The sequence below is a fragment of the Protopterus annectens genome, chromosome 7.part0, assembly GCF_019279795.1.
Source record: "Protopterus annectens isolate FY-2018-M chromosome 7.part0, PAN1.0, whole genome shotgun sequence".
Classification (NCBI taxonomy): Eukaryota; Metazoa; Chordata; order Ceratodontiformes; family Protopteridae; genus Protopterus; species Protopterus annectens.
This window is the reverse complement of record NC_056739.1, coordinates 880,534,171-880,559,339: the sequence shown is the minus strand read 5'-3', so window position 1 is coordinate 880,559,339 and position 25,169 is coordinate 880,534,171. Positions and strand designations below refer to the sequence as shown.

The window sequence follows — 25,169 nt, the reverse complement described above, 5'->3', positions numbered from 1 at the left end:
CAAAGTATGATAATCTCTATGCGGTATCTGTTTCCCACAAGAAATACAGTTATTCACTTTTTCTGACATCCGGTAAACCACTGAGGCAAGAAAAAACTAAAATATTCCCCAACGGGGTACTTAGCCAACTTTGACTCGGTCTGAAACTCCGAATTCGAAAAATTTCAGAACGCCAACCGGCACTTGCAACGCTGCTTCTGCATCGGACCATGCGGCAAAAAAGACTGAGGATATGACGTCGGTCATGCGCATTTGTACCCTGATGTCCTGATGTCAGTCAAATGCGCCTTGACCGACGTCAGCCTTATACTTTGATAGTCGGGCCGACCGAGGACAGCGGACTACCCAAGTGTAAGGACTGCAGCAATGTGAGATGAAGAACATCTATAACTCTACAGCTTCCTATTATTACTAAATGAGTTAGTTTACCAGTTCATACAGTTACAGTCCAAAAAAAACTTATACAAACATAAAATACTTAGTATGATAAAGATACTAAATGATACTATATAAAATAATTACTACCACACACAGTCATAGTTGAAAAACTTTGAATAAAGATAAAAATACTTTGTAAGATAATGACTAACAAAAAGTTTCAGAGGTACTGAAAATAATGGATAAATCAACCACACACCGTCTCCAGGTTCTTCAGACTCATCTCACTTAACTCTTTCCCTCTGAAATAAATTCCTTCCACTCCTATCACCCACGTCATCTCCCCTGCTTGATAAAAAATATGCCTGATCTATGTATAAAACTATACGGACTAAAATAGTTTCACTGCTTGTAGTTTACTATCCATATCCATAATAAGTTTCTAGTTTCTCAATTTTTAATACTGTTTTTTGTTTAGGACCACATATCCTAAGTGATCACAAAAGAATCATTTTTGATCCACACACCTAAATACTTTATCTCTTAAATCATGACTGCTTGAATAAGGTGTCAGACCTAGTTTTTCTTTGCTTATGTGCCATATAATGAAAGCTCTGCCTGTTCTGATCTACAAATATCTTGGTTGAAAACTGCACTAGAATAATATTACAACCCTGCATACTGCTTTCAGTTATTTTAGGCTGATTTTAAGAGATGACTTTTGCAAAGTCTAGTGTGCTTTATATTAACAGGATTCTGGTATTTTACAAATCTGTGCACTGTTTTCAGTTCTTTTAGGTTGATAAGAAAATGTTCTTGACAATTCCATTTTTTACATAGATTCACAGATTGTTACAAGGCTAATTACCCAAGGGGCCTTTCTAAGCCTAGCCATGTTTTCCTGAAAGAATGACAGCCTGTATCCAAATAGAACATTGAGGGCCAGGAATTTATATGTCACCTCTATCCACAAGTGACACGGATGCCAGGCCTGGTGTAAATTTCATGTTTCCCATCCACTAGTCTAGGTTGCACTTAAATTGGGTAATAGAAAAACTCTGCTTCACAAGGCTGGGAGGCCCGTTCTATAGGACAAGCAGCTAGCTCTAGGACACACATTTGTCTCTCCAGCATGTTCTGTTTAAGTCACAGACAATATTCAGGTCCCTGGACCTTGTACTGTTTAACTTACAAATATGCAAGAGATTCATAAGCGTGGGGTTTCTGGATGCTTTGTAAGCCAGACATAGATCACCCCTTAGCAATCAACAAGAGGGTAAACAGAGGGAAAAGGGCTTTGAGGTTTTCTGCATAAGGCAGGCTTGTTGCGCATTGTATTCTTTTTGTAAGGTACTTCAGAAGTCGCTCTAGTTTCTGCATATGCCTGGTCAGGTACATAGTGAAGGGGAGCATTGTACTCTATGATTGGTCTGATAATGGTGGAATACGGTGGATAATGATCTCTCTTGACCTACTTTAGATGCAAAATACACAACACAAATTCCACGGTATTACCTCCCTTCATCATTGCAGATCTGGTGGGATAGGGTTAGGTGGAGTTATCACAATAGTTATAATAAAAAAAAAAATGAAAGTCAGAAGTCAATAAAATAAATCAAGGCAATAAATGACTAACAAAAAGTTTCAGAGGTACTGAAAATAATGGATAAATCAACCACACACCATCTCCAGGTTCTTCAATAATCAATAAAAAAAGAAGTTATGTACTCACCATAATGTTCCACGTTTGTTGTCCATCTTGCCTTCATTCTTTGCTGGTTGGGTTCAGAACCGACTCGGCCAATACTAAAGCTCAAGAACTTCCATCTATCCCATCATGCTTAGGGAGATTACCCAGATCTTGTTTGCAATTACTAAACAGAGTAACAGTTATTTATATATATGGTTTACCTTCACATGTGCATGATGCACTTGGACGATCCTACTACGGTCGAAAGGAGGTTTCCAAAGTTGCACAATATCGGAAAAAAATTGTCCAAATGTGCAATGAGCGAATGCACATTGGCATTCGCTCATTGCAGATTTGTCATTTTGGGTGCAGACTGCACTATAGCGGGGATCGGGAAATGAACCCTTTCCCCACTGTAGTGTGATCTCAGTTCGTATATTAAAGTAGGGGGGGTACAGGGGGGCTTGTCCCCCTGCACTACGACGTGTATTCAAAGTTTTAGTTCGAAAATCAGCTGCTTTTCGGTATGCTGATTTTCAAACTACTGTGACTTTCGAAGTTTAAATTTCATGCTTTAGATTCACACAAAAGCACGATCATAATTGTGATTTCCGTTTATTTAAAGGTAAACACACACACACACACACACATATATATATATATATATATATATATATATATATATATATATAAATATATATATATATATTTTTTTTTAATAGTACATACATAAACATGTGCCACCTAGGACTAAAGAAGGGAATCAGAGAACATGAGTTCCAAATCCAATAAAGACCTCAGAGGATGTTGGGGGAAGGAATGAAGGCGAGATGGACAACAAACATGGAATGTTATGGTGAGTACATAACTTCTTTATGTTATGTTGTCCTATCTCACCTTCATTCTGTGTTGGATGGGACAGTGTCCCCAGCACCTTCTTTCTTGGGTGGCTCAAGGGAACAAACTCTTCAGAACAGTGGAGCCCTGTTCCGGAAGGCCAAATCTACTTTGTAATGAGTGATAAAGGTATGAGGTTTTACCAATGTCGCTGCAGCACAAATTGAATGCATGGGTAGCCTAGTCTGAAAAGCAGACGAGGTTGTCAGTTTGAGGGTTTTGACCAAGGGATAGAGCATCCCTGACAGATGAGTCAGGATGTCTGGAAATGGGTCCAGAATCCACAGCTCCTATTGCAGATGGGGCTGTAAGAAGGGGAACCAAATTTGACAAGGCCAGTATGGGGCGAGAAGTATAAACCTGCTTCTCAATGTGTTGGCTTTCTGAAGGACTTTGGGGATCAAAGGAAATGGAGGGAAAGCACAAAGAAGACCCGAGGGCCAATCGTGTACAAGTGCATCCCTTGGTGACTCTCATGGAGGTTGGATCAGGGCAAAGTAGCTGCTGCATTTGGCGTTCGTGGACATGGCAAAAAGGTCACAGCAAGGCTGGCCCCACTTGTGAAAAATCTGTTTCGCAATTTCATGTTTCAGGGACCACTCTGCTGAGTTTGTCTGCTATCACACTGGGTTTCCCCAGGATATGTGTTGCTTATTAGAAACTGTTGGGAAGAAACTGCCTGCTGCCATACTCTGAGCCTCTCGACATAGGGGTAAGATCTGGTTCCTCATTGTTTGTTTACATACCACACAACTGACATAACTGTCTGTCTGGATTGCAATCGTTCCTAGTGGAAGGGAGTTGTGGAATGCCTGCAACGCCAAAGGCACCGCTCTCATCTCTAGGACATTGACATGCAAGTGGCTCTCGTATTCTTGCCAAACTCCTTGGACAGTTTTCCCCAGATAATGTCCCCTCCCCCACCCTATCTGGGAAGCGTCCGTGGTCACCGTGGACCAGTGTAAGTCCCTCTTGCACATTCCATTACGACAATCTTGTGGGACATGGGTAACTCCTGCATGGACCATTGGGTGAAAAGTAATCACTGGAAAACTGTCATGTGCAAGCGTGTGAGAGGTACCAAGGTTATCGCTACCACCATGGTACCCAAGATCTTTAGAATAACCTTCACTTGTACTTTCTTCTTTGTCAGGAGGTCTTTTTACTTGTCGGGGTAGAGTTTGTATCCCGTCAAGAGGAAGTTTGGTTACAATTTCTCGTGTGTTTAAGTCTGCTCCTATAAATACAATATGTTGTGATGGCGGCAAGTCAGACTTTTTGAAGTTTATCGTAATGCCTAGTTGAGAGCAAAGGCAGATGGTGGTGTCTCTTACTCTGGTTAGTAGATGCTCGGTGGTGGTGATTAGGAGGCAGTCATCCAAGCACGGAAACACCCAGAATCCTAGACTGACTACTGCCATGCATTTGGTGAACATTCTGGGGGCTGTAGTGAGACCAAAGGGCACAGCTCGGAATTGGTAATCACTGGCTCCCAGCCAAAAGCATAAGTGACTCCTGGATTACCTGTCCATCTTTCTATGGTACACATCCTGGAGATCTATCGAGCATATCCAATAGTCTTTCCCCAGAAAGGGGAGTATTGACTGCAATGTCACCATCTGGAACTTTGATTTTTTTACGGACTTGTTTAGTCTGCTGAGATCCAAAATGGGCCTCCAGTCCCATCTTTTTTGGAACTAAAAGGAACCTTGAGTAAGTTCTGGACCCAATGTGGTCTGCATGAACATTTTGGATGACTTTTTTCTAGCAAACTTTGAACTTCTAGGATTGCCTGGTCCCTCTGACTGGGTGGAACATCTGGGACTGACCTCTTTTCTAAAGGGGAAGAGGAAAAGGGTATACAGTAGCCTCTGGATAGGATTGCTTGTACCCATTTGTCATCTGTTATATTTAGCCAGGCATTTTGGTACAGTGACAAGCGATCCCAGACTACCTCCAGAGGTGGACAGACGGGCCTCCTTTCAGGAGCGCTGGAAGGGCCTACCAAGGAATGTATCCCTGTCGCCCTGATCTTGCGTACCCCCTCTGCCGTAAGGTCGGCGTCTTCCATTGCTGTTTCTCCCCCTACCCCTGGGAGAAGAATCAACATGTGCGTCCGGAAAGGCTCTCTGGGACTTACGGAGCCACATCCCCCCTTCTGGCCTTTGGGGTAAGGCCTGGTAGGGAGAGAAAAATGGACTACCATGGCAGAAATTCTTTCCCTCTTGCTCGCACCTGGTAAAAGTCTCTTTCACTTTTGGCCTGAACAAGGATGTGACATCAAATGGGGCATTGATAAAGGAAGACTTGAGCTCTGCAAACTCACATAGGCACATCCAGGAATGCCTCCTTAGGGAGATTCCTGTACCTGCTGCCATACTCACTCCATTGACCACATAAGTGATAGGCTGCATGGAGGAGCTTACCATAGAATTTAAAGTAGAAAGCTGACAGGTCACCTTGTCTGAAACCCCCGCAGCTGTAGAATCTTGGAGGGTATCACCTAACTCCTTCAGAAGATCTCTCTGAAGCCTAGTAAAATGGGTCAAATAGTTCAGCGACCCAAGGGTAAAGGCTGCTGACGAAAACATATGCTTTCTGTACCTATCCACCAAACGAGATTCTTTATTCAAAGGTTCATACTAGGCTATCTGCCCTGGGGCAATTATAAGCCTAGCCCGATTCTGTATGGCTTACGCCACCCCTTGATTTGAGTATACTGTGCCCTTTTTAAGGTTTAGTTTACTGTGCCTCTGTCTAATAGTGACACGGGAGTAATCCCTGGGACAAACCTACAATCCCCCATCCACCTATCGAGATTCTTCTTGAAGAGATTCAGTGAAGTGCTCTGCCTCACATGAACTGGAATTCTATTCCAGAGTGAAGGGAGCCTCTGGGTTATGAACCTGTCCCTCCAGCAAGTTCTATTTATTTCTGTGCTGAGGTTCAAGTCCCTCAAGCGTGTGGCTCTAAGGGATTTAGATTTACTGAGGTGGAGCATGTCCATTAATTCTGGATTTGACATAGCTTTGTATGTCAGGCATAGATCGCCTGAAGTAGGCGGTATGCAACTGAGTAGAGCTGGAGTTTTTTTAACCGAGCAGCATATGGCATCTGTTTGAGACCCTTGATCCTCTTGGTGAGATACTTTTGGGGTCTTTCTAATTGCTGCAGATGTCGGGTAAGGTACATCCCAAAAGGGGCATTGTATTCTATGATGGGCCTGATGAGGGATGAATAAAGGGGCACGATTACCTCTCTTGATCTAGATGTGAAACCCTTCGTGATGAGGTGGGCTATGTAGAAGGTCTTTCTAACCACTTTGGCAATGTGGTTTTCAAAGGAGAGATTGCTATCAACTTGGGTCCCCAGGTCCCTAATAACTTTCTCTGTACTTAATGGGTTTCTGCCTATGTGGTAATTTGTGGGCACATTGCTTTTGCCAAAGGGTATGACTATACTTTTTTTGGCATTTAGCTTTAAACCATGGCGCTGGCACCAGTTATCTGTCTCTGTGAGACCTTTTTGAAGGATGTTTGTGTCAGCTGGAGAGTCGATTATGACGCCCAGTTTGCAGTAGTCTGCGAACTTGGTGAGCCATAGTCCTCCCACGTTTGCCTGTACCTCGGAAAAGTATATACCGAACAAGAGTGGTCCCAGGACAGAACCCTGTGGGACGCCACTTGTGACCGGTTTCGAGTCTGACATGGCTCCAGCAACGCTCACTCTGTGGGTTCTGTCTTTGAGCCAGTTTGCGACCCATCTTGTGACATAGGGGTTTATATTTAAGCTGGATAGCTTATCTATGATGCCCGAGTGAGGTATTGTGTCAAATGCCTTTGCAAAGTCCAGGTAGGCTGTGTGGACTACCTTCCCTTCATCTATGGCTTTGGTGACTGTTTCGAAGAAGTCAACCAGGTTCAAAAGGCAGGATCTGCCCTTGACAAAGCCGAACTGGGTAGGATCTAGTGTCTGTAGGTCCCCAATGTCTTTGTTTATGAGCTCCATGATGATCTTCTCCATAGCCTTGCAGACTAAGCTAGTCAGGCTTATGGGGCGATAGTTTCCAGGGTCCGTAGAGGCTCCACCTTTGAGGCTCCACTGTTGCTGTACGCCATTCTGTGGGCACATATCCTGTAGTGAGGCTGAGATTGTATAGCTGTTTTATTTGAGGGATTAGTTCCTCTTGGAGTTCATGTAGGACGCAACCTGGGATGCCATCTGGTCCCATGGAAGCAGTGTTTTTTGCTTTGGAGAGGGCAGCCTTCACCTGAGCATCAGAGATGTTTGGGAGGCAGCCCTCTGCCGGGATAGATACTTGCTCTTTTGCGGGGGAGGGGGTGGAGAAATCTGCACTGAACCTGTCTGCCAGGATATTGGCGATGTCTGTGGGTTCAGTGTATTTTTTGTCGTTTAGAATCAACTCAGAACAAGCCTGGGAGTTGCATACCAGGTTCCTAACATAACTGAAAAAAGCCTTATGATTGTCTTTGGTGTCCTGTGCAATTTTTCTCTCGAAGCTGGCCTTGGAGGATTTTATGAGGGATTGTAATTTTCTGCTAGTACTGATCAGAGATGCCTTCCCTATTAGGGATTTTGCTCTATCATGTAGTAGCTTCCTCATTCTGTTGTACAGTTTATTTATGGCAGGGGTCCACCAGACTGGACGCCTGCCTTTGGATGATTGGGTCTTGGTTTTGTTTGGGATAGCATGATCCATGCATTCCTGGAGATGTCCGTAGAATGCGTTTATATAGGATTCTGCAGTTTGGGCCGTAGTTTCCACTGGCCCTGGGGCCTTGAAGGATTCCACTTGGGTTTTGAGAAGTGAGAAGTTCACTTTTGAGAAGTTTTTCACTGTGGTTTTCTGGGCTGGGGGTGGGGTCGGGATGTGGACATCCAGTGAAATTAATTTATGGTCTGATCTTACCAATGAGGGATATACTTCTGGTGTGGAGCATAGAGTCCCCATGTTGGTAATGATCAGGTCTAGTATGTTGCCCCTCTTGTGGGAGTGGTGACTAGTTGTTCCATAGCATTTGAGTTTATAATTTCCAGGAACCTTTGGGCTAAGGTGCTGGGGCTTGAGTAGTGCTCCCAGTCAATGTTTGGGTAGTTGAAGTCGCCCAATATAATGGTGTTTGGAGAGATCTTCATGTTCTCCAATGTTTTCAGGAAAGCAGAGTGGGATTCCTGACTTTGAGAGGGTGGTCTGTAGGATGCTATACACTGAAAAGCAGTCTTGCCCACTGTTAGTTGCACATGGATGGTCTCCGATACTTCGTGCAATGCCACTAACCTGGAGGTGTGGATATCCTTGATAAATATGGAAACTCCCCCCTCCTTTTGTGGTTCAGTCCGGGTTTTGGGGCCGAAAAGCATGATATGAGGTATAGCCTGGTAGTGCTGGGGTGCTCTCTGGAGCCTTGAACCAGGTTTCTGTCACTGCACAGATATCGATGTTCTCCATACTGAGGAGAGCTTCGACTGCCTGCACCTTGAGCTTAAGACTTCTGCCGGTAAGCAGCATTACCCTTAGTTTCTTGTTCCTTGTGCTGTCTATGGGGTGGGTTTGACTTCTGAGCCTTGCCTAAAAAGGCACTATGGGGTGGGAAGAGCCTTTGCCAATATCCGAAAGCCCAGTGGTGACAGGTGCAAGCCGTCCCTAGTGAAGCAACGTGGCTTGTCGAGCATGTCATCCCAGGCTGACAGACACTGGATCCCCTTTGAATGACACCAAAATTTTAGCCAATTGTTAAAATCGATCATTTTGTCTTTGTACTGTGGCATCATTCTAGGTGAGGGTAAGATGCTGCTCAAGGTCAGGGTCATACCAGCCTGGGCTACATGATTAGAGAGCTCCTCTATGTCTCTTTTCATGTAGTCCAGGGAGGTAAGTCTCAGGTCATTCACACCAGCATGTACAATTACTGAGTCATATTTGTATTTGCTTTGGAGTGACCTGAGTGCTTGCATTATGTGGCGGATCCTAGCACCCGACAGGCAGCTCACCATGACCTTCTCTTTATTCAGCCTGGTGAGTGGGACGTCAGTGTGTCTGACAATAGAGTCACCTATTACAAGAGTATCAGGTGTGTTATTCAGCCTTAAGGGCTGTGGCTGCTTGGCACACTGACTTTGTGGGCTATGTGTTGTGCGTGTTTTGTTTTGAGGTAGCGTTTGCTTGGATGTCTGCTTTGGAGGTCTCTGTTGCTTAGGTAGATTTTTATTTAGAGCCTCAGTATGTTTTGTGTGTTTATGTGTTTGGTTCTCTGATGTGGTGGGACTATGTGATACTGGAATTGTGTTGTGTGAGGTTACCTTCTCCTCCTGACTGGTTACACCAGTTTTGAGATGAGAGAGCTCAGCTTCCAGTTTGGCTAAATAGTTGCATCTCTCACATATATTTGAACCTGTTTGGAGGAGGAGAGGGTTGTCCGTGTACATGAGACAGTTGTAACATTGCCTCAAAATTTCCAGATTCACCAGCTGGACTGGAGAGGAAACCATTGACTGACCTTTGGACATGCTAGAGTAATATAGGGAAACTGAATTTAAGATGGACCAATAGAGGACAGGGTAATCGTAGAGAGTATAAGAGTAAGTAGTGCTTATGGTTTAATAGTGCTAACTTGTAGGATTACTTAATTGGACCAGTGAAGGTCCTTAGAATGAGAATATGTTGTTTAAATTGAGAGATAGAGCAGTTCTAAGGGAAAAAGTGAAGAGCAGACTTTGTGGAGCTAGGAATAGTTTAAACCCAATTAGGCGGCGCTGTTGCACTACGCACAAAAACGCGCAAAACCACGCAAAAGAGGGTTTTAAGAGAGGAAGATGAAGGAGTTTGGAATTGACCCAAAATGGCCAATAAAACTACAGTTTCAAGTCAGTAACCACTCCCACAGGGGCAGGCAGGCTGCTCAATGTTTTTCACTGCCACTGATCAACAGAGAGACTTCCCTTTAGCCCAAGCAAAAAATGGCCTCCAAGAAACTTACAAACAGTTCAAGAACAGCAAGCCTGTAACTGAACTTTTTTAAATCTCAGAAAAGTGGGAAAAAAGCAAGATTTTTTTTGCTTTTTTCAGAGATAGCAGAGGTTCACAAGTACCAACAAGTTATAACAGTGCAGTAAATGACCCCACACAAGAGTGCTAGGCCAAAGACAGATAAAATGCAAGTTCTGAGAACAAAACGATTTTAAAAATAACTGCAAACAGGAAATTCAGTAAACAGCTCTAGGCTGTGCTCTAAATACAGTTACTAATGCAGAAATCAAGGCGGATGAACAGATGAGGGAGTCTCAGACAATTCCTTTTTGGAGGCTGCAGCCACCGCCATAGCATCTACTGGGACACCTTTTTGACTACGTTTAGGAATTGATCGATAGGCAGAGTCACCCAAGAGGTGGAGGGGCGAGACCCAAACCTCCAGGTACATGGACTCATCCTCAGAAGGCTTAATGGACTTTCAGCCACCTCTATGTTTAAGGATTTCTAGAATGTCGGCAAAGGAGACTTCCTCAGAGGGTGACAGTGGGGAGCCTTCTGAATCATCTAGGTCCATGTCTGACATGATAGACTCCTCGGGGGAGTCTAGATGTTTCCTCTTATATGCCCTCTTCTGAGGGACCTCTCCAGAAGGGTACACGGGAGAGGTTTCAGAAGAGATGGTTTCGTCCAATGGGGAGTCCTGGGACTTTGGATCGTCTCCACGCCTGGGTTGGAGAGATGATAAAGAGGCAGACTGTGGCACTTTTGGGGGAAGAGTGTTTAGATCCGAGAGTGGAGCTGACAGCATTCTCCTCATGACCTCGAAAGCACAACACCGCTCCGAGGGAGCTTCCGGCTCCGAAGAGCCAGGAGACTGCCCCCGAGCCAAGGCAATGGGCTCTGAGGCCAATGTAGGCGCTCAGCTCACCTGTGCCTAAGCCCCAAGAGGTAGATTCGGATCAGACAACTGTCCCACCTGACTCTCCTCCCTGGACTCGATGGGGGACCGTAGGCCCCTAGACCACTCAACAAATGATGACACCGAGAAGGTCAGAGCGGAAGTCGGGACCGAAGATCCTGGAGCAGGTCTCGACCCCCACATTTCTACTACAATCAAATCCAAGCACTCCGGCTCTGAAGCCACAACATTGGTCAGAGGAGGAATCGAAGAAGGGGAAATGACGGTTGTTGGACCCAAATCCTTCTGGGCTGGACTCAACAGAATCTTGGCCAGTGTCGGCATCTGTAACAGCCTCTTGACCACCCGCTTCACATAGTCATTCGAGAGACTCCTGGAGGACCAAGAGGACATGGTCGAGGATCTGACTGCAAGATAGGTGAATGCAAAACTGAGGAGACCGGTTCCAGGACTGGGGACCGGCTCCATATGTGATACGCTGTCGGCTCCAAAATAACCAGTGGAGCCGAAGAGGTAGCTTTTTCGGGCCCAAAAGCCTTTGGGTCCATGGATGAATCCTTTGCCTGCTACTTCGACGGTTCTGATTCTGCAGCCATGGAAGAAGATCTCTTAGAAGACTTGCCTGATCTAGGGGACTGAGAATGGTGGGAGGATTTCGAGGAGCTCTGTTTCCCTTCTGGTGCCTCAGAAAAAGGAACTTTCATCCCCCTAATAATTAACTTGTTTTTCCTCTCCAATAATACTCTGGAGCTGAATGCATGGCAAAAAGAGCACGACTCTTGCAGATGGACAGCACCTAAACAGTACACATGACTGGTGTGTCCTTTTGTCAAGGACATTTTCTGCCTGTATCAATCACATTTTTTGAAGCCCGAAGGTTCATCTTCTTTAGTATCTATAGACATGACTAGCAAGAGTACAAGGCAGACTACTAATACCACTACTAAACAATCAGAACAACTTTTTTTTTTTATCAACAACTACAAATAAAGCAAAGGGAAGCCAGAGGAGAAGTCTCTAACTTAAACGACAATCACCTCTAGCCAGAGAAGTCTCTAAGTTAAACGATAACTCCTCACTGGAAAAAATGGCAAGGAAAGGGGGGAAGCCCTCTAAGTTGAATGGGCTGAAAGGGAGCCCTCTAACTCAAACGGACTACCTAATGATATAGAAAATAGGGGGAACAAGACAAGTTTTAAACAACAAAGACCAAAAACTCTCTACGTCATATGATTTTGAACTCGGTATGGGGGGGGGGAATAAACGGCCTAGCGAAAGACGACAGCCAGCAACAAACAGTACAAAATATCACAACGGATCTAGAAAAACTTGTGTACCACACTAAAAGCAAATAATCCAACAAACACACTAAATATTTAGAGCAAAAAAACAATATAAAAGAAGAATAATGATTCCACTTAGCCTGGTAGGAAGCATCCAATCTAGTTTAGCAGCAAACAAGATCTGGGTAATCTCCCCAAGCATGATGGGATAGGGTATAGCCTCGAGCCAGTGGAAGCTCTTGAGCTTTAGTATAGGCAGAGTCGGAACAGATTCTCGGTTCTGAACCCAACCAGCAAAGAATGAAGGCAAGACAGGACAACATAACATGAAAAATTCTTATGATTTTCTTATGAGAGACTTTAACTGCCCAACAATAACTGGATAAACTACTAAACATCAAACAAATATGCCCAGATTTTACCCTGTACATTGGTCAAAAGAATGTGGACTACACAATGCATAATGGAGCTAAAAGTGACAATCTCAAACATAATGACAAACCACAGACATTTATGCTCCCTAGCCACACTTAGACCTTCTAAAATTAAACATAGATCATGATATCATAATCTCTGATAGAGGTGCAAATAAATCAACACTCCTAGACTTCAGTGGAAGTCAAAATGCAATAAGTGATGCACTTACTAAGTCAGACAGGGATACTGCCCTTGGTAAATCAAATACATCTACTCGGTATACAATCAAATATTAAGTTATCTGATGTGATTAATGTCTGCATTTGTAAATGCATACAAAAGACATAAATATACAAATAAATTGGACCAAAAAAAATCAGCATAGGTCCTGGAATTAGTCCTTCATCTAAAACTTTCATAGCAAGAATAGCCCATAGCTCATGTGGAGTTATCACAGATGGCAAACAGCACTCCCTGAAATAAACAAGGGCTGAAGTGGCCTTTCCACCCTGAAAGTGAAGCTTTCCCCTCACAAACTGAACTACATTTCTTGAAATGAGGAGGGACCAACACAGGCTTTTCATTCATCATGCCAGTGAAACACTTATCATAAGAACATTTAACAGGTTTGGCCTCAAGGAAAAAAAATAAGTCAAAACATGTAGGACTGACACCACTCCAAGGCCTGCTGATAATGTTCTAACAGAACAGCCATTGTTATGGCTAGGCTTGTATAGGCCCTAGGGCTGATAGCCTAGTGCCAACCTATGAACAGTAAAAGTGTGTGTCTGTGTGTGTGTTTTGACTCTGCAGCCAAAGGTGCCCGTCAGCCCAATGCAATACTCATTCTCAGGCAGGCAAAAATCACAGTCAAGACTATGGTTTCCAAGTTGCCCAGAAGATGAGAGTTTGAACCCTCCACTATGTCTTTAATATGCTAAGATAACCTTCGACACCTTCTATGAAGGCAGAAAAAAAAACAACAATGCAGAGTATACAGATTCATTCTAATAAAGGCTACCGTTTGATATGGGATCAGAAAGGACTTGTATGGCTGAATCATAAACAGACAGAAGTCTACATTTGAGGGATACTATCAGGAAATCTTTCAACAAGGCCACCAGAAAACAGTCAACCAGATAGATAAATACATTAATTCCTTCTCCTCTGCTACAGTGACCAACATTTTGAAACTCTATAAAGGAGACACCATTTACAGCAATCAGTACTCTGCAATGACTACTTACAACAAACCAAATAGCCTTCATATACAGTCCCTAAAAAGTGATGTGCCAAAAGGTGTTTATCATAATCAGTGTCAGCTGTATATAGTTCATTTTGTACACTATTTCTATACAATATTAACATCTACAAACACAATAAAACTTATTTTATGATGGTGTTAAACAGTAAGAAAAACAAATGAAGAAGTTTATTTGACGAACACCTTTAATGCACGAAATTCAAGCAATCTTTTGATTTGTAGCTTACTACACGTGTAAATGAATATTACTTTACTTTATGCCACTGGTGGAGTGCATGACTGGAAGGATCATGCAACAGTCCACCAACCAGGAGAACAAACCAACAAATAAATATAAATCCAGATGCCCTGCAGCAGCAAAGGCAAGAACAGATACCATTTTTTGCATGTTTGTCACACTTACATGTTTCAGATAATCAAACAAATGTAAATATTAGACAAAGATAACCCAAGTAAACACAAAATGCAGTTTTTAAGTGATGATTTTGTTTATTAAGGAAAAACACTATCCAAACCTACATGGCCCTATGTGAAAAGGTAAATGGCACCTAAACCTAATAACTGGTTGTGCCACCCTTAGCAGCAACAACTGCAATCAAGTGCTTGCGATAACTGGCAATGAGTCTTTCACATCGCTGTTGAGGAATTTTGGCCCACTCTTCTTTGCAGAATTGTTTAATTCAGCCATATTGGAGGGTTTCTGAGCATGAACCGCCTTTTTAAGGTCATGCCACAGCATCTCAATTGGATTCAAGTCCGGACTTTGACTAGGCCACTCCAAAACTTTCAATGTGTTTTTTTAAGCCAGTCAGAGGTGGTCTTGCTGGTGTGTTTTGGATCATTGTCCAGCTGCAGAGCTCGTGCGCTTCAGCTTGAGGTCACAAATTCATGGCCGGACATTCTCCTTCAGGATTTTTTGGTAGAGAGCAGAATTCATGGTTCCACCAATCACAGCAAGTCGTCCAGGTCCAGAAGCAGCAAAGCAGCCCCAGACTATCACACCACCACCACCATGTCTGACTGTTGGCATGATGTTCTTTTTTCTGAAAAGCTGAGTTACTTTTACACCAGATGTAATGGGATGCACACCTCCCAAAAAGTTCAACTTTTGTTTCATCAGTCCACAGAATATTTTCCCAAAAGTCTTGGGATCATCAAGATGTTTTTTGGCAAAAGTGAAACGAACATTTATCTTCTTTTTGGTCAGCAGTGGTTTTCGCCTTGGAACTTTGCCATGCATGCCATTTTTGCCCAGTCTCTTTCTTATGGTTCAGTCATGAACACTGACCTTAGCTGAGGCAAGTGAGGCCTGCAGTTCTTTAGATATTGTTTTGGGTTCGTTTGTGACCTCTTGGTTGAGTCGCCGCTGCGCTCTTGGGGGTAATATTTGTAGGCCGGCCACTCCTGGGAAGGTTCACCACTGTTCCATATTTTCTCCATTTGTGGATAATGGCTCTCGCCGTAGTTTGCTGAGTTCCAAAGCTTTAAAAATGGCTTTGTAACCTTTTCCAGACTGATAGATGTCAATTACTTTGTTTCTCTTCTGCTCCGGAATTTCTTTAGATTGCAGCATGATGTCTTCCTTTTTGGGATCTTTTGTCCTACTTCACTTTGTCTGACAGGTTCTATTTAAGTGATCTCTTGATTCAACAGGTCTGGCAGTAATCAGGCCTGGGTGTGGCCAGTGAAATTGAACTCGGCTTTCCCAAAAATGTGATTAACCACAGTTACTTCAGATTTAACAAGAGGGCATTTACTTTTTCACATAGGGTCATGCAGGTTTGGATAGTTTATTTTTTCCTTAATAAATAAAATCATCACTTAAAAACTGTATTTTGAGTTTACTTGGGTTATCTTTGTCTAATATTTGTCTAATATTTAAGTGTGTTTGATGATCTGAAGCATTTAAGTGTGAAACAAAACAGTGTAAGAAACTTCTCTGTGTGGAAGATTTTCAGTCCATATATCTCTAGTTAATCACTGTATACTAATCAGATCAGACAATAGTAGTAGAAGTAGCGAACTTAAACTCGTCCCAAGTCAAAACAAAACAAAACAAAACAAAAACTAATAATAGAAAATATATTAATTGTACAGCATTACTAAGTATTCGAAAGTAATGCAAGGCAGGCAGTCTGCTTCCAATCGAAAATCCTTTAAGTACATAGACAAGTGATCCAAGTAAAACAAAAATAAGAGTAATAATTTAGTAAACATACAAGTGTGACAAACGTGCAAAAAATCAGACATCAGGAAGGGGGCAAATACTTTTTCATTGCACTGTAGTCTTTCTTTCTTGTGGGTGGCATAGCCTGGATGCAATGCATAAAGGGTCTCAGCTGCAGTAAGGATTTACTTTTTCCTCTAGAGGTCATCAACCATAGCTTAGAAAGGATGATGAAAGAGAACATTTCCCATGATGGCTTACTCAAGCTTTTCCTTATTGGAGCAGCCATTACTACGTCATCCTCCACAGGTTCGTGCCTAAGCTTGTTGCAGTGGCCAAAATATCAATACAAAGTTGCAGCAAGCCATTAGTCAAAGTCTACTGTGTAATCCCTGGTTCTCCTACAGGACTGAAATTTTTTTACAATGCCCAACCCCCCCCCCCACGAGAAAATCTGAACATGTGAGGAAGACAGATGAACAACCTAAGTCTCAATGTAGCACAGGAAAACAATATTCTGCCTTTCTTGTCCAAAGACTCTGGCTCCTTCCCAAGTAGCAAAATGACAAGATGCTGTTCTTCAAGATCTGTTTGGACTGAAGGAATCAGACAGGATTCCATTCTCTGGATCTCAAATCGCTCAATGTGCCAGCAGAGAGCATCTAGTTTCTTTGAAGGTGACAAAGCTATGTCCATGTGATTCTTGGCTGCATAAGTGAAAACCCTGACAATAAGCTTTGACTGGCTGAAGGCTTCTCCTCCCACTTCCGGTACAAAAAGGTACTCACTTAGGCACTTCTGTAAGAACACAAAGGGGTGTGTAACAGGCTATTCTATTGTGGTCCTTCCTGAACCTGTGTGTTTCTCTCCCCAAAATTCTTTGGGAGGGGACAATGGTGATTGTGTTGGTGGGGGTGGGTAGATCTCAGCATTCATATCTCAGACACAAGTTACTCTAGCTTCAGAGTCTTTTTATTAGGATGCAGACAGAATGGAATAACCTATCTCCTTTCAAATGTTCATGTGTAGCCAATGTGTGAGGGATCAGCTGTATCCATGGCACAATCTAGTAGTTTCATCACAAGGCACAAGCACATGAAGATATGGTTCTGATAGACCAGCTTAAATCATGCTACACACTCTAGAGGTGCACTTCTGCACCCACAAGGCCAGCTCATGCTGCATGTCAAGGTACTGCTGGATTATTCTCAAAACCTGTTTGTAGTTTTTGAGAATATACTATACGAGATACCAATACTAAATGAAATATAAAGCATGATGTTAGTACTTCTACAATAATGAGTAACAATCTAACAAAACTAAAAAAAATATCTATCTATATCTATCTATATCTATCTATATATATATATATATATATATATATATATATATATAGATAGATATATATATATATATAGATATATAGATATATATATATATATATATATAGATATATATAGATAGATATATAGATATATATATATATAGATATATAGATATATATATATATATATATATATATATAGATATATATATATATATATATATATATATATATATAGATATATATATATATATTTATCTATATATATATATATATATATATATAGATATATAGATATATATATATATATATATATATATATATATATATATATCTATATATATCACAGACCTTTATGGAATTCCTAAGCTGGGGAAAATGGGGAAAACCTTGAACATATTTAAAATATGTTACCTCTGAGAGATACAAATGGTGCCATTTTAATACCAAGTCACTAAACTATTTTTCTCTCATGCTGGGCATTCTCTCTCCGGAATCAACAGTATCACCTCCAAAATGTCACAGGTGTGTGCACAGGACTGGTTATCTGACTTACGCCCAACAGGAACCAGGACAGGGTCTGGCTCACACATGACCCATTTGAAGATAAAGCAGAGATATGGGATTATGAGTGAAAGAAGGATAAAGACGGCTAATTTGTGTCAACGAATTTAAGTATTAATATAACTAAGCAAGAACATTACAGCAGTTTTGGCACACCTGTGTTTTATAAACCCTTGTTGATGTGAAGAAAATAGTGACAAATGAAAATAAACTGTTTTGAAGTAACGCTTTCAGACATTTTCTATAAAGTTTACAGCAAAGTTCTGGGTGTCCCAGGGCAGTTTTTTAAATACAAGAAAAAAAATTGTTGATGTAAAGCACAGATTACCTCCATTTTTATAATGGGATCAGGGTGGTCAAGACACTCAATTATTGTCATCTGATGCTGGAGCGCAAGCTTGGGGTCCTGCTGCACTACAGAAGTAAGAGCCTTAAGTCCTAGAAAAGAAAAGTTACGCTAAAGCCATTGAAAACAGTTTTTACAGCTACATAAAGAAGTTTTCAAAAAAAAAAAAAAAACAGTAAAATATCTACTTTTCCTTACCTAAATATTTTAGTGTTATTTTAGGTGACAAAACAAATTTACCCACACACATAGCAGCTTTCTCAAGCAGATCTGACTTGGGATAGATGGTATAAATTGTCCGCACACACTCAAACAAAATAGCTGTAATTAAAAAAAAAAAAAAAAAAAAAAAAGGTTTAACAGGAAAATGCAGTTAAAAAGTAAAGCTTTCTTGATTAGATTTTAAAAATCACATCTGTTCTGTTATTTTAATATAAAAGAAATATATACAAAGGTCATTTATCAATAACTCTGACGTACCATATGTTATGTTGTGATTAATTTCAGCCCTTCTCAAAGATTCGTCCAAGACATCATACATTACTTCACTCATCCTAGCATATCAAAGAGAAAACAAAGCACTTATTGAATGAAAGTATTAAAAAAAATCAAGCTACAACCACATAGTTGAAAATTAAACTTATCCCCACGTATTCCAAAATAACAGACTTTAAAAACAGAAAAGGATGCAACTAAATTTCATTCAGATAGCTAAAACAAGAATGAAAAAAATACCAGTACACAAAATACTCTCACACAGCACAGTCTACTAGAGTCTAAAAGACTAGAATGTAATGTAATAGTGAAGGCGTGAGTGACAGAAAGTACAGTTGTGTACACTTACCATAATGTAGATGTTCGAGTGCATTCACTGTTGCAGTCATCACACTTGGGTTATCCAGCCAGCCCGAATACCAGAGGCTTAGTATTCCTCCGTCGGTTGCTGTTGCTCCAGAACTGACATCAGGTCATCAGTGGTATAAAATCAGGCAGCCAACACCATTACATCAGTTTTTCTTGCCCCAACTGTCAGGAGACCCCAAATAGGGAGCTAAGTTATGGTGGAAGAACACCACCAGTAGAAAGCAAATACCAAAAATTCACTGCAAGGAGTGAGGAAGAGAGAGAGAGAGAGAGAGAGAGACAAGGGGGATGGAGGGTGGGAAACCAAGACTGCAACAGCGAATACACTCGAAGAACATCTACATTTATGGTAAGTGTACACAACTGTACTATGTTCTTCGTGTTTCACTGTTGCAGTCATCACACTTGGGTTGATTCCTAAAGCTGAAGAAAAGAGTGGAGGCAGTCAAGAAGATTGGGGGCTGGCTAGGATGCCATGCAAGACTGCGGTTGCAAAGCCTGCCCTGAATTTGGAGAAGATAGGCAGGTGGTAATGCTTGGTGAAGGCATGAAGAGAGGTCCATGTTGCAGTCTCCAGGATGTCCCTGGTGGGGACCCATCTGAGAAAAGCTGCAAAGGTGGAGGTTGCCCTGGTGGAATGCATCCTGACCTCCTTAGGGGGAGGTTTCCCATGGTGTTTGTAGCAGAAATGGATGCAGTGTGCTATCCATTTGGAGACTGTTTGTTTGGCTATGGCCTTGCCCTCGGCCCCTGCTGCAAAGCTGACTAGCAATTGGTCAGTTTTCCTAAAAGATTTAGTCCTATCCAGGTAGAAACTGAGCTTGCCTGTGCACATCTAGAGAATGCAGAATTCTTTCCTCCTTGTTTTGTGGGTTAGGAAAAAAGGTGGGCAAATGAATTGATTGGTTGACACCCACACTGGATGCCACTTTAGGCATGAAAGTTGGGTTAGTCCTGAGGAAGACCATGTCAGAATGGAAAATGATGAAGGGCTCTACAGCCATGCGTTCTTGTAGCTCTGAAACTCTTCTAGCTGAAGTGATGGCCAGAAGCAAGTCTGTTTTCCCAGAGAGGAATTTTAACTCTGCTGAAGCTGCAGGCTTAAAGGGGGTGGGGTGAGTTTTTCCAACACAAAGTTAAGGTCCCAAGCTGGGGTAGGAACTCTTCTGGGTGGTCTTAAACTGTTAGCCCCTCTGAGGAACTGTTTGATGAGATGGTGTGAGAAGAGTGGTGGCTCTGTGCTGTAATGAGCATTGATGGCAGAGGCATGAATTTTAATAGAAGAGAAGGATAGGCCCCTGTGTAGTAGATCTAAGTAATCCAGGATGAGAGGTAGGGAGGGCTGTGCTGTTTCAGCTCCTTTAGCCTGGGATCCAGGTGCAAAAACTTTTTCATTTCAAAGAATAGGATTTTCTAGTGCTGGGGCATCTGGTCTCACGCATAACATCCAGGACTTGTTTGCTTAGGCTGGCAGCTGGAGGAGAGATCAGGGAAATAAGCCAGGCTTCCAGGTTCAGGGTCTGCAATTGCGGATGCATGAATTCGCCATTCTTCTGGGTCAGGAGTGTTGGGATCTGAAGTAGGTGCTATGGTGGTAGGGGTGACAGGCTGCGCAGCAGTGGGTACCAGTGCTGGCATGGCCAGTCTGGGGCAATCAAGATTGCCCTTGGTTTTTCCTCCCTCATTTTGAGCAGTACCCTTGAAAGTAGTGTTAGAGGGGGAAATGCATAAATAGAGAGGTTTACCCATTGGAAGGATAGAGCACCCACTAGGCAGACCTTGGTATGAGGTTCTCTGGTGCAGAATTTGCTGAACTGGTGATTGTTGTGGGAGGCAAAGAGGTCCACCTTTGGGGTGCCCCATTTCTGGGTTACAAGGTTGAAGGTTCTGCGGTCTAGCTGCCACTCGTGTGGGTCTAGCAGGTTTCTGCTTAAGTTGTCTGCCAGAGAGTTTAGGGAGCCTGGCAGGAATTCTGCTAGCAGGTGAATCTGCATGGCTGAAACTGTGTGCCAAAGGGTCATGGCAAGCCTGCAGAGAGGATAAGAGTGAGTTCCTCCCTGCTTGTTGATATACCACATCACTGTAGTGTTGTCTGTTTTGATCACTAGAGGCCCCGGGGAGAGTAGGGGTCTGAAAGCTGTCAGAGCGTGCTGAACAGCTAGCATCTCTTTTTGGATGATGTGCAGATGCATTTGATTTGGGCTCCAATGGCCCTGAATGCACCTGCCATCCAGGTGTGCACCCCAGGCATAATCTGATGCATCTGTGGTGAGGGTCTGGGCAGCATGGGGATGTGAGAAGGCAAGACCCTTGTTGTGGTTGCATGCTGCTGCCCAACAAAGAACATTATGACTCAGTCATTGTCCATGCTGGTGTGAATGACCTGAGACGTACCTCCCTGGACTACATGAAAAGAGACATAGAGGAGCTCTCTGAGCATGTAGCCCAGGCCGGTATGACCCTGACCTTGAGTAGCATCTTACCCTCACCAAGAATGATGCCACAATATGAAGACAAGATGATCAATTTCAACAATTGGCTTAAGTATTGGTGTCATTTAAAGGGGATCCAATGCCTGTCAGCCTGGGATGACATGCTCGACAAGCCACGATGCTTCGCTAGGGACGGCTTACCCCTGGGCTTTCGGATATTGGCAAAGGCTCTTGCTACCCCCATAATGCCTTTTTTAGGCAAGGCTCAAAAGACAAACCCACCTCCATAGGTATCACAAGGGATAAGAAACTAAGAGTAATGCTACTCAATGCCAGAAGTCTAAACCTCAAGATGCACGCACTCGAAACTCTCCTTAGTATGGAGAACATCGATATCTGTGCAGTAACAGAAACCTGGTTCAAGGCTCCCGAGAGCATCCCAGCACTACCAGGTTATACCTCATACCATGCTTTTCGGCCCCAAAACTTGGACCGAACCACAAAAGGAGGGGGAGTATCAATATTCGTCAAAGATACCCACACCTCCAGGTTGGTGGCACAGCATGAAGCTTCAGAGACTATCCATGTGCAACTAACAGTGGATAAAAACTGCCTTCCAGTTTATAGCCTACTACAGACCACCCTCCCAAACCCAGGAACCCCACTCAGCCTTCCTGAGAACACTGGAAAATATGAAGGTCTCTCCAAACACCATTATACTGGGCGACTTCAACTACCCAAACATAGACTGGGAGCATTACTCTAGTTCCAACACCCTAGCCCAAAGGTTCCTAGAATTTATAAACTCAAATGCTATGGAACAACTTGTTACCACTCCCACAAGAGGGGAAAACATACTGGACCTGATCATCACCAACATGGGGACTCTATGCTCCAGACCAGAAGTGTATCCCTCACTGGTAAGATCAGACCATAAACTAATCTTACTGGATATTCACATCCCGACCCCACCCCCTGCCCAGAATACCACAGTGAAAAACTTCTCTAAAGCAAATTTCACACTCCTCAAAACCGAGGTGGAATCCTTCAAAGCCTCCAGGCCTGTGGAAAATATGGCCCAGACCGCTTATAAACGCATTCTATGAACACCTTCAGGAATGCATGGATCATGCAATCCCAAATAAAACCAAGACCCAATCCTCCAAAGGCAGACGTCCTGTCTGGTGGACCCCAGCCATAAACAAACTATACAACAGAAGGAGGAAGCTACTACATTATAGAGCAAAATCCCAAAAAGGGAAGGCATCTCTGATCAGTATTAGCAAAAAACTACGGGCACTCATAAAATCGTCTAAGGCCAGATTCGAGAGAAAAATTGCACAGGACACTAAGGATAATCACAAAGCTTTCTTTAGTTATGTTAGGAACCTGGGTGGGAATTCCCAGATATGCTCAGAATTAGTCCAAAATGACAAAAAATACACCGAACCCACAGACATTGCCAACATCCTAGCTGACAGGTTCAGTGCAAACTTCTCCCCACCCTCCCCACCAAAAGGGCAAATATCTATCCCAGCAGAGTGCTGCCCTTGACATCTCAGATGCTGAGGTAAGAGCCACCCTCTCCAAAGCAAAAAAACACAGCATCAATGGGACCAGACGGTGTCCCGGGCTGCATCTTACATGAACTCCAAGAAGAGCTAAACCCAAACATAAAACTACTGTTCAATCTCAGACTTATTACAGGATATGTACCCAAAGAGTGGCGTACAGCAACAGTGGCCCCTCTCCACAAAGGTGGTGCCTCAACGGATCCTGGAAACTATCGCCCCATAAGCCTGACTAGCTTGGTCTGCAAAGCTATGGAAAGGATCATCATGGACCTCATAAATAAAGATATTGGGGACCCACAGACACTGGATCCTACCCAGTTCGGCTTTGTTAAGGGCAGATCCTGTCTCTTAAACCTAGTCGATTTCTTTGAAACAGTCACCAAGGCCATTGACGAGGGGAAGGTGGTCCACACAGCCTACCTGGACCTCGCAAAAGCCTTCGATACAATGCCCCACTCTGGCATTATAGATAAGCTCACCAGCTTAAATATAAACCCCTATGTCACTAGATGGGTTGCAAACTGGCTTAAGGACAGAACCCACATGGTTAGAATTGCTGGAGCCATGTCAGACTCCAAACCAGTTACAAGTGGCGTCCCACAAGGCTCAGTCCTGGGACCTCTCTTGTTTGGTATATATTTCTCGGAGGTACAGGCCAACACGGAAGGACTGTGGCTGACCAAGTTCGCAGATGACTGCAAACTGGGCGCCACAATCGACTCTCCAGCTGACACAAGCATCCTCCAAAAGGGCCTCATAGAAACAGACAACTGGTGCCAGAGCCATGGCCTCAAGCTAAACGCCAAAAAGTGTATAGTTATCCCCTTTGGCAAAAACAAAGTGCCCACAAATTACCACATAGGTGGTAATCCATTAAGTACAGAAGAAGTAATTAGGGACCCAAGTTGATAGCAATCTCTCATTTGACAACCATGTGGCCAAAGTGGTTAGAAAAACATTTTATATAGCCCACCTAATCATGAAGGGATTCACATCTAGATCAGGGGAGGTCATTGTGCCTCTTTACTCATCCCTCATCAGGCCCATAATTAAGTACAATGCCCCTTTTGGGATGTACCTTACCAGACACCTGCAGCAACTGGAAAGACCCCAAAAGTACCTCACCAAGAGGATCAAAGGGCTCAAACAGATGCCATATGCTGCCCGGTTAAAGAAACTCCAGCTCTACTCAGTGGCATACCACCTGCTCAGAGGTGATCTGTGCCTGACGTATAAAGCCATGTCCAACCCGGAATTAATGGACATGCTGCACCTCAGAAAATCCAAATCCCATCGAGCTACGCGCTCGAGAGACTTGAACCTCAGCACTGAAATAAATAGGACATGCTGGAGGGACAGATTCATAACCCAGAGGCTTCCTTCACTCTGGAATAAAATCCCAGTCCAGGTTAGGCAGAGTGCCTCACTGACTCTCTTCAAGAGGAATCTTGATGAGTGGATGGGAGATCGTAGGTTTACCCCGGGTATCACTTCTGTGTCACTGTTAGACAGAGGCACAGTATACTCACCACGAAAAAGGGCATAGCAAAATTAATTTAAAATGGGTGGCGAAAGCCAAACACACTCTGGATAGGCTTATAAATGCCCTAGGGCAGATAGGTTCATAGGTTTATACTAGGCTAAGTAAAAAACTACTTTATTCGACCTATAACAATAGTAAAATATTAAGCGCTTTCAGCCACGTTATGTGGACTTCTTCAGAATGCCATTTTTAGTCGGCAAAACTTTTTTTAAAAACTTTTTGGCGCCAATCCCGCCTCCAAGTCAAAATTATTTAAAGCTATATAGCTCCATACAAAATAGCGTTGCGAATAAAGAAAATCACACAACAAGTTGTTGACCTACATAAAACAGTCTATAATACAAAGAAAAAAATTAAAAAAAATCCTAACATCGTATCATAAATACTATAAAAAATATAATAATGTACCTCATGTTATTGTCCATAATAAAATAACCATATTGATGATAAAAATAAAACTAATAATAATGCTAAAAAATCGAAGGCATGGAATACTATAACATAATGGAGTAAGAA

At 42.8% G+C, this 25,169-nt stretch overlaps 1 protein-coding gene across 3 annotated transcripts in view; it reads right to left on the bottom strand.

The window, feature by feature from the left end:
• Positions 1-25,169, bottom strand: part of AP4E1 (adaptor related protein complex 4 subunit epsilon 1) — a 564,842-nt gene that overhangs the window by 380,045 nt on the left and 159,628 nt on the right. For 2 of the 3 annotated variants that reach the window (XM_044077456.1, XM_044077458.1), the window contains exons 8-10: positions 18,721-18,794; positions 18,439-18,561; positions 18,223-18,332 (exon numbers count right to left, since the gene is read on the bottom strand). In XM_044077456.1, the coding sequence (XP_043933391.1) occupies positions 18,223-18,332; positions 18,439-18,561; positions 18,721-18,794 (307 nt within the window). The remainder of the gene's footprint in view (positions 1-18,222; positions 18,333-18,438; positions 18,562-18,720; positions 18,795-25,169) is intronic. The other variant, XM_044077457.1, reaches the window with a different exon arrangement.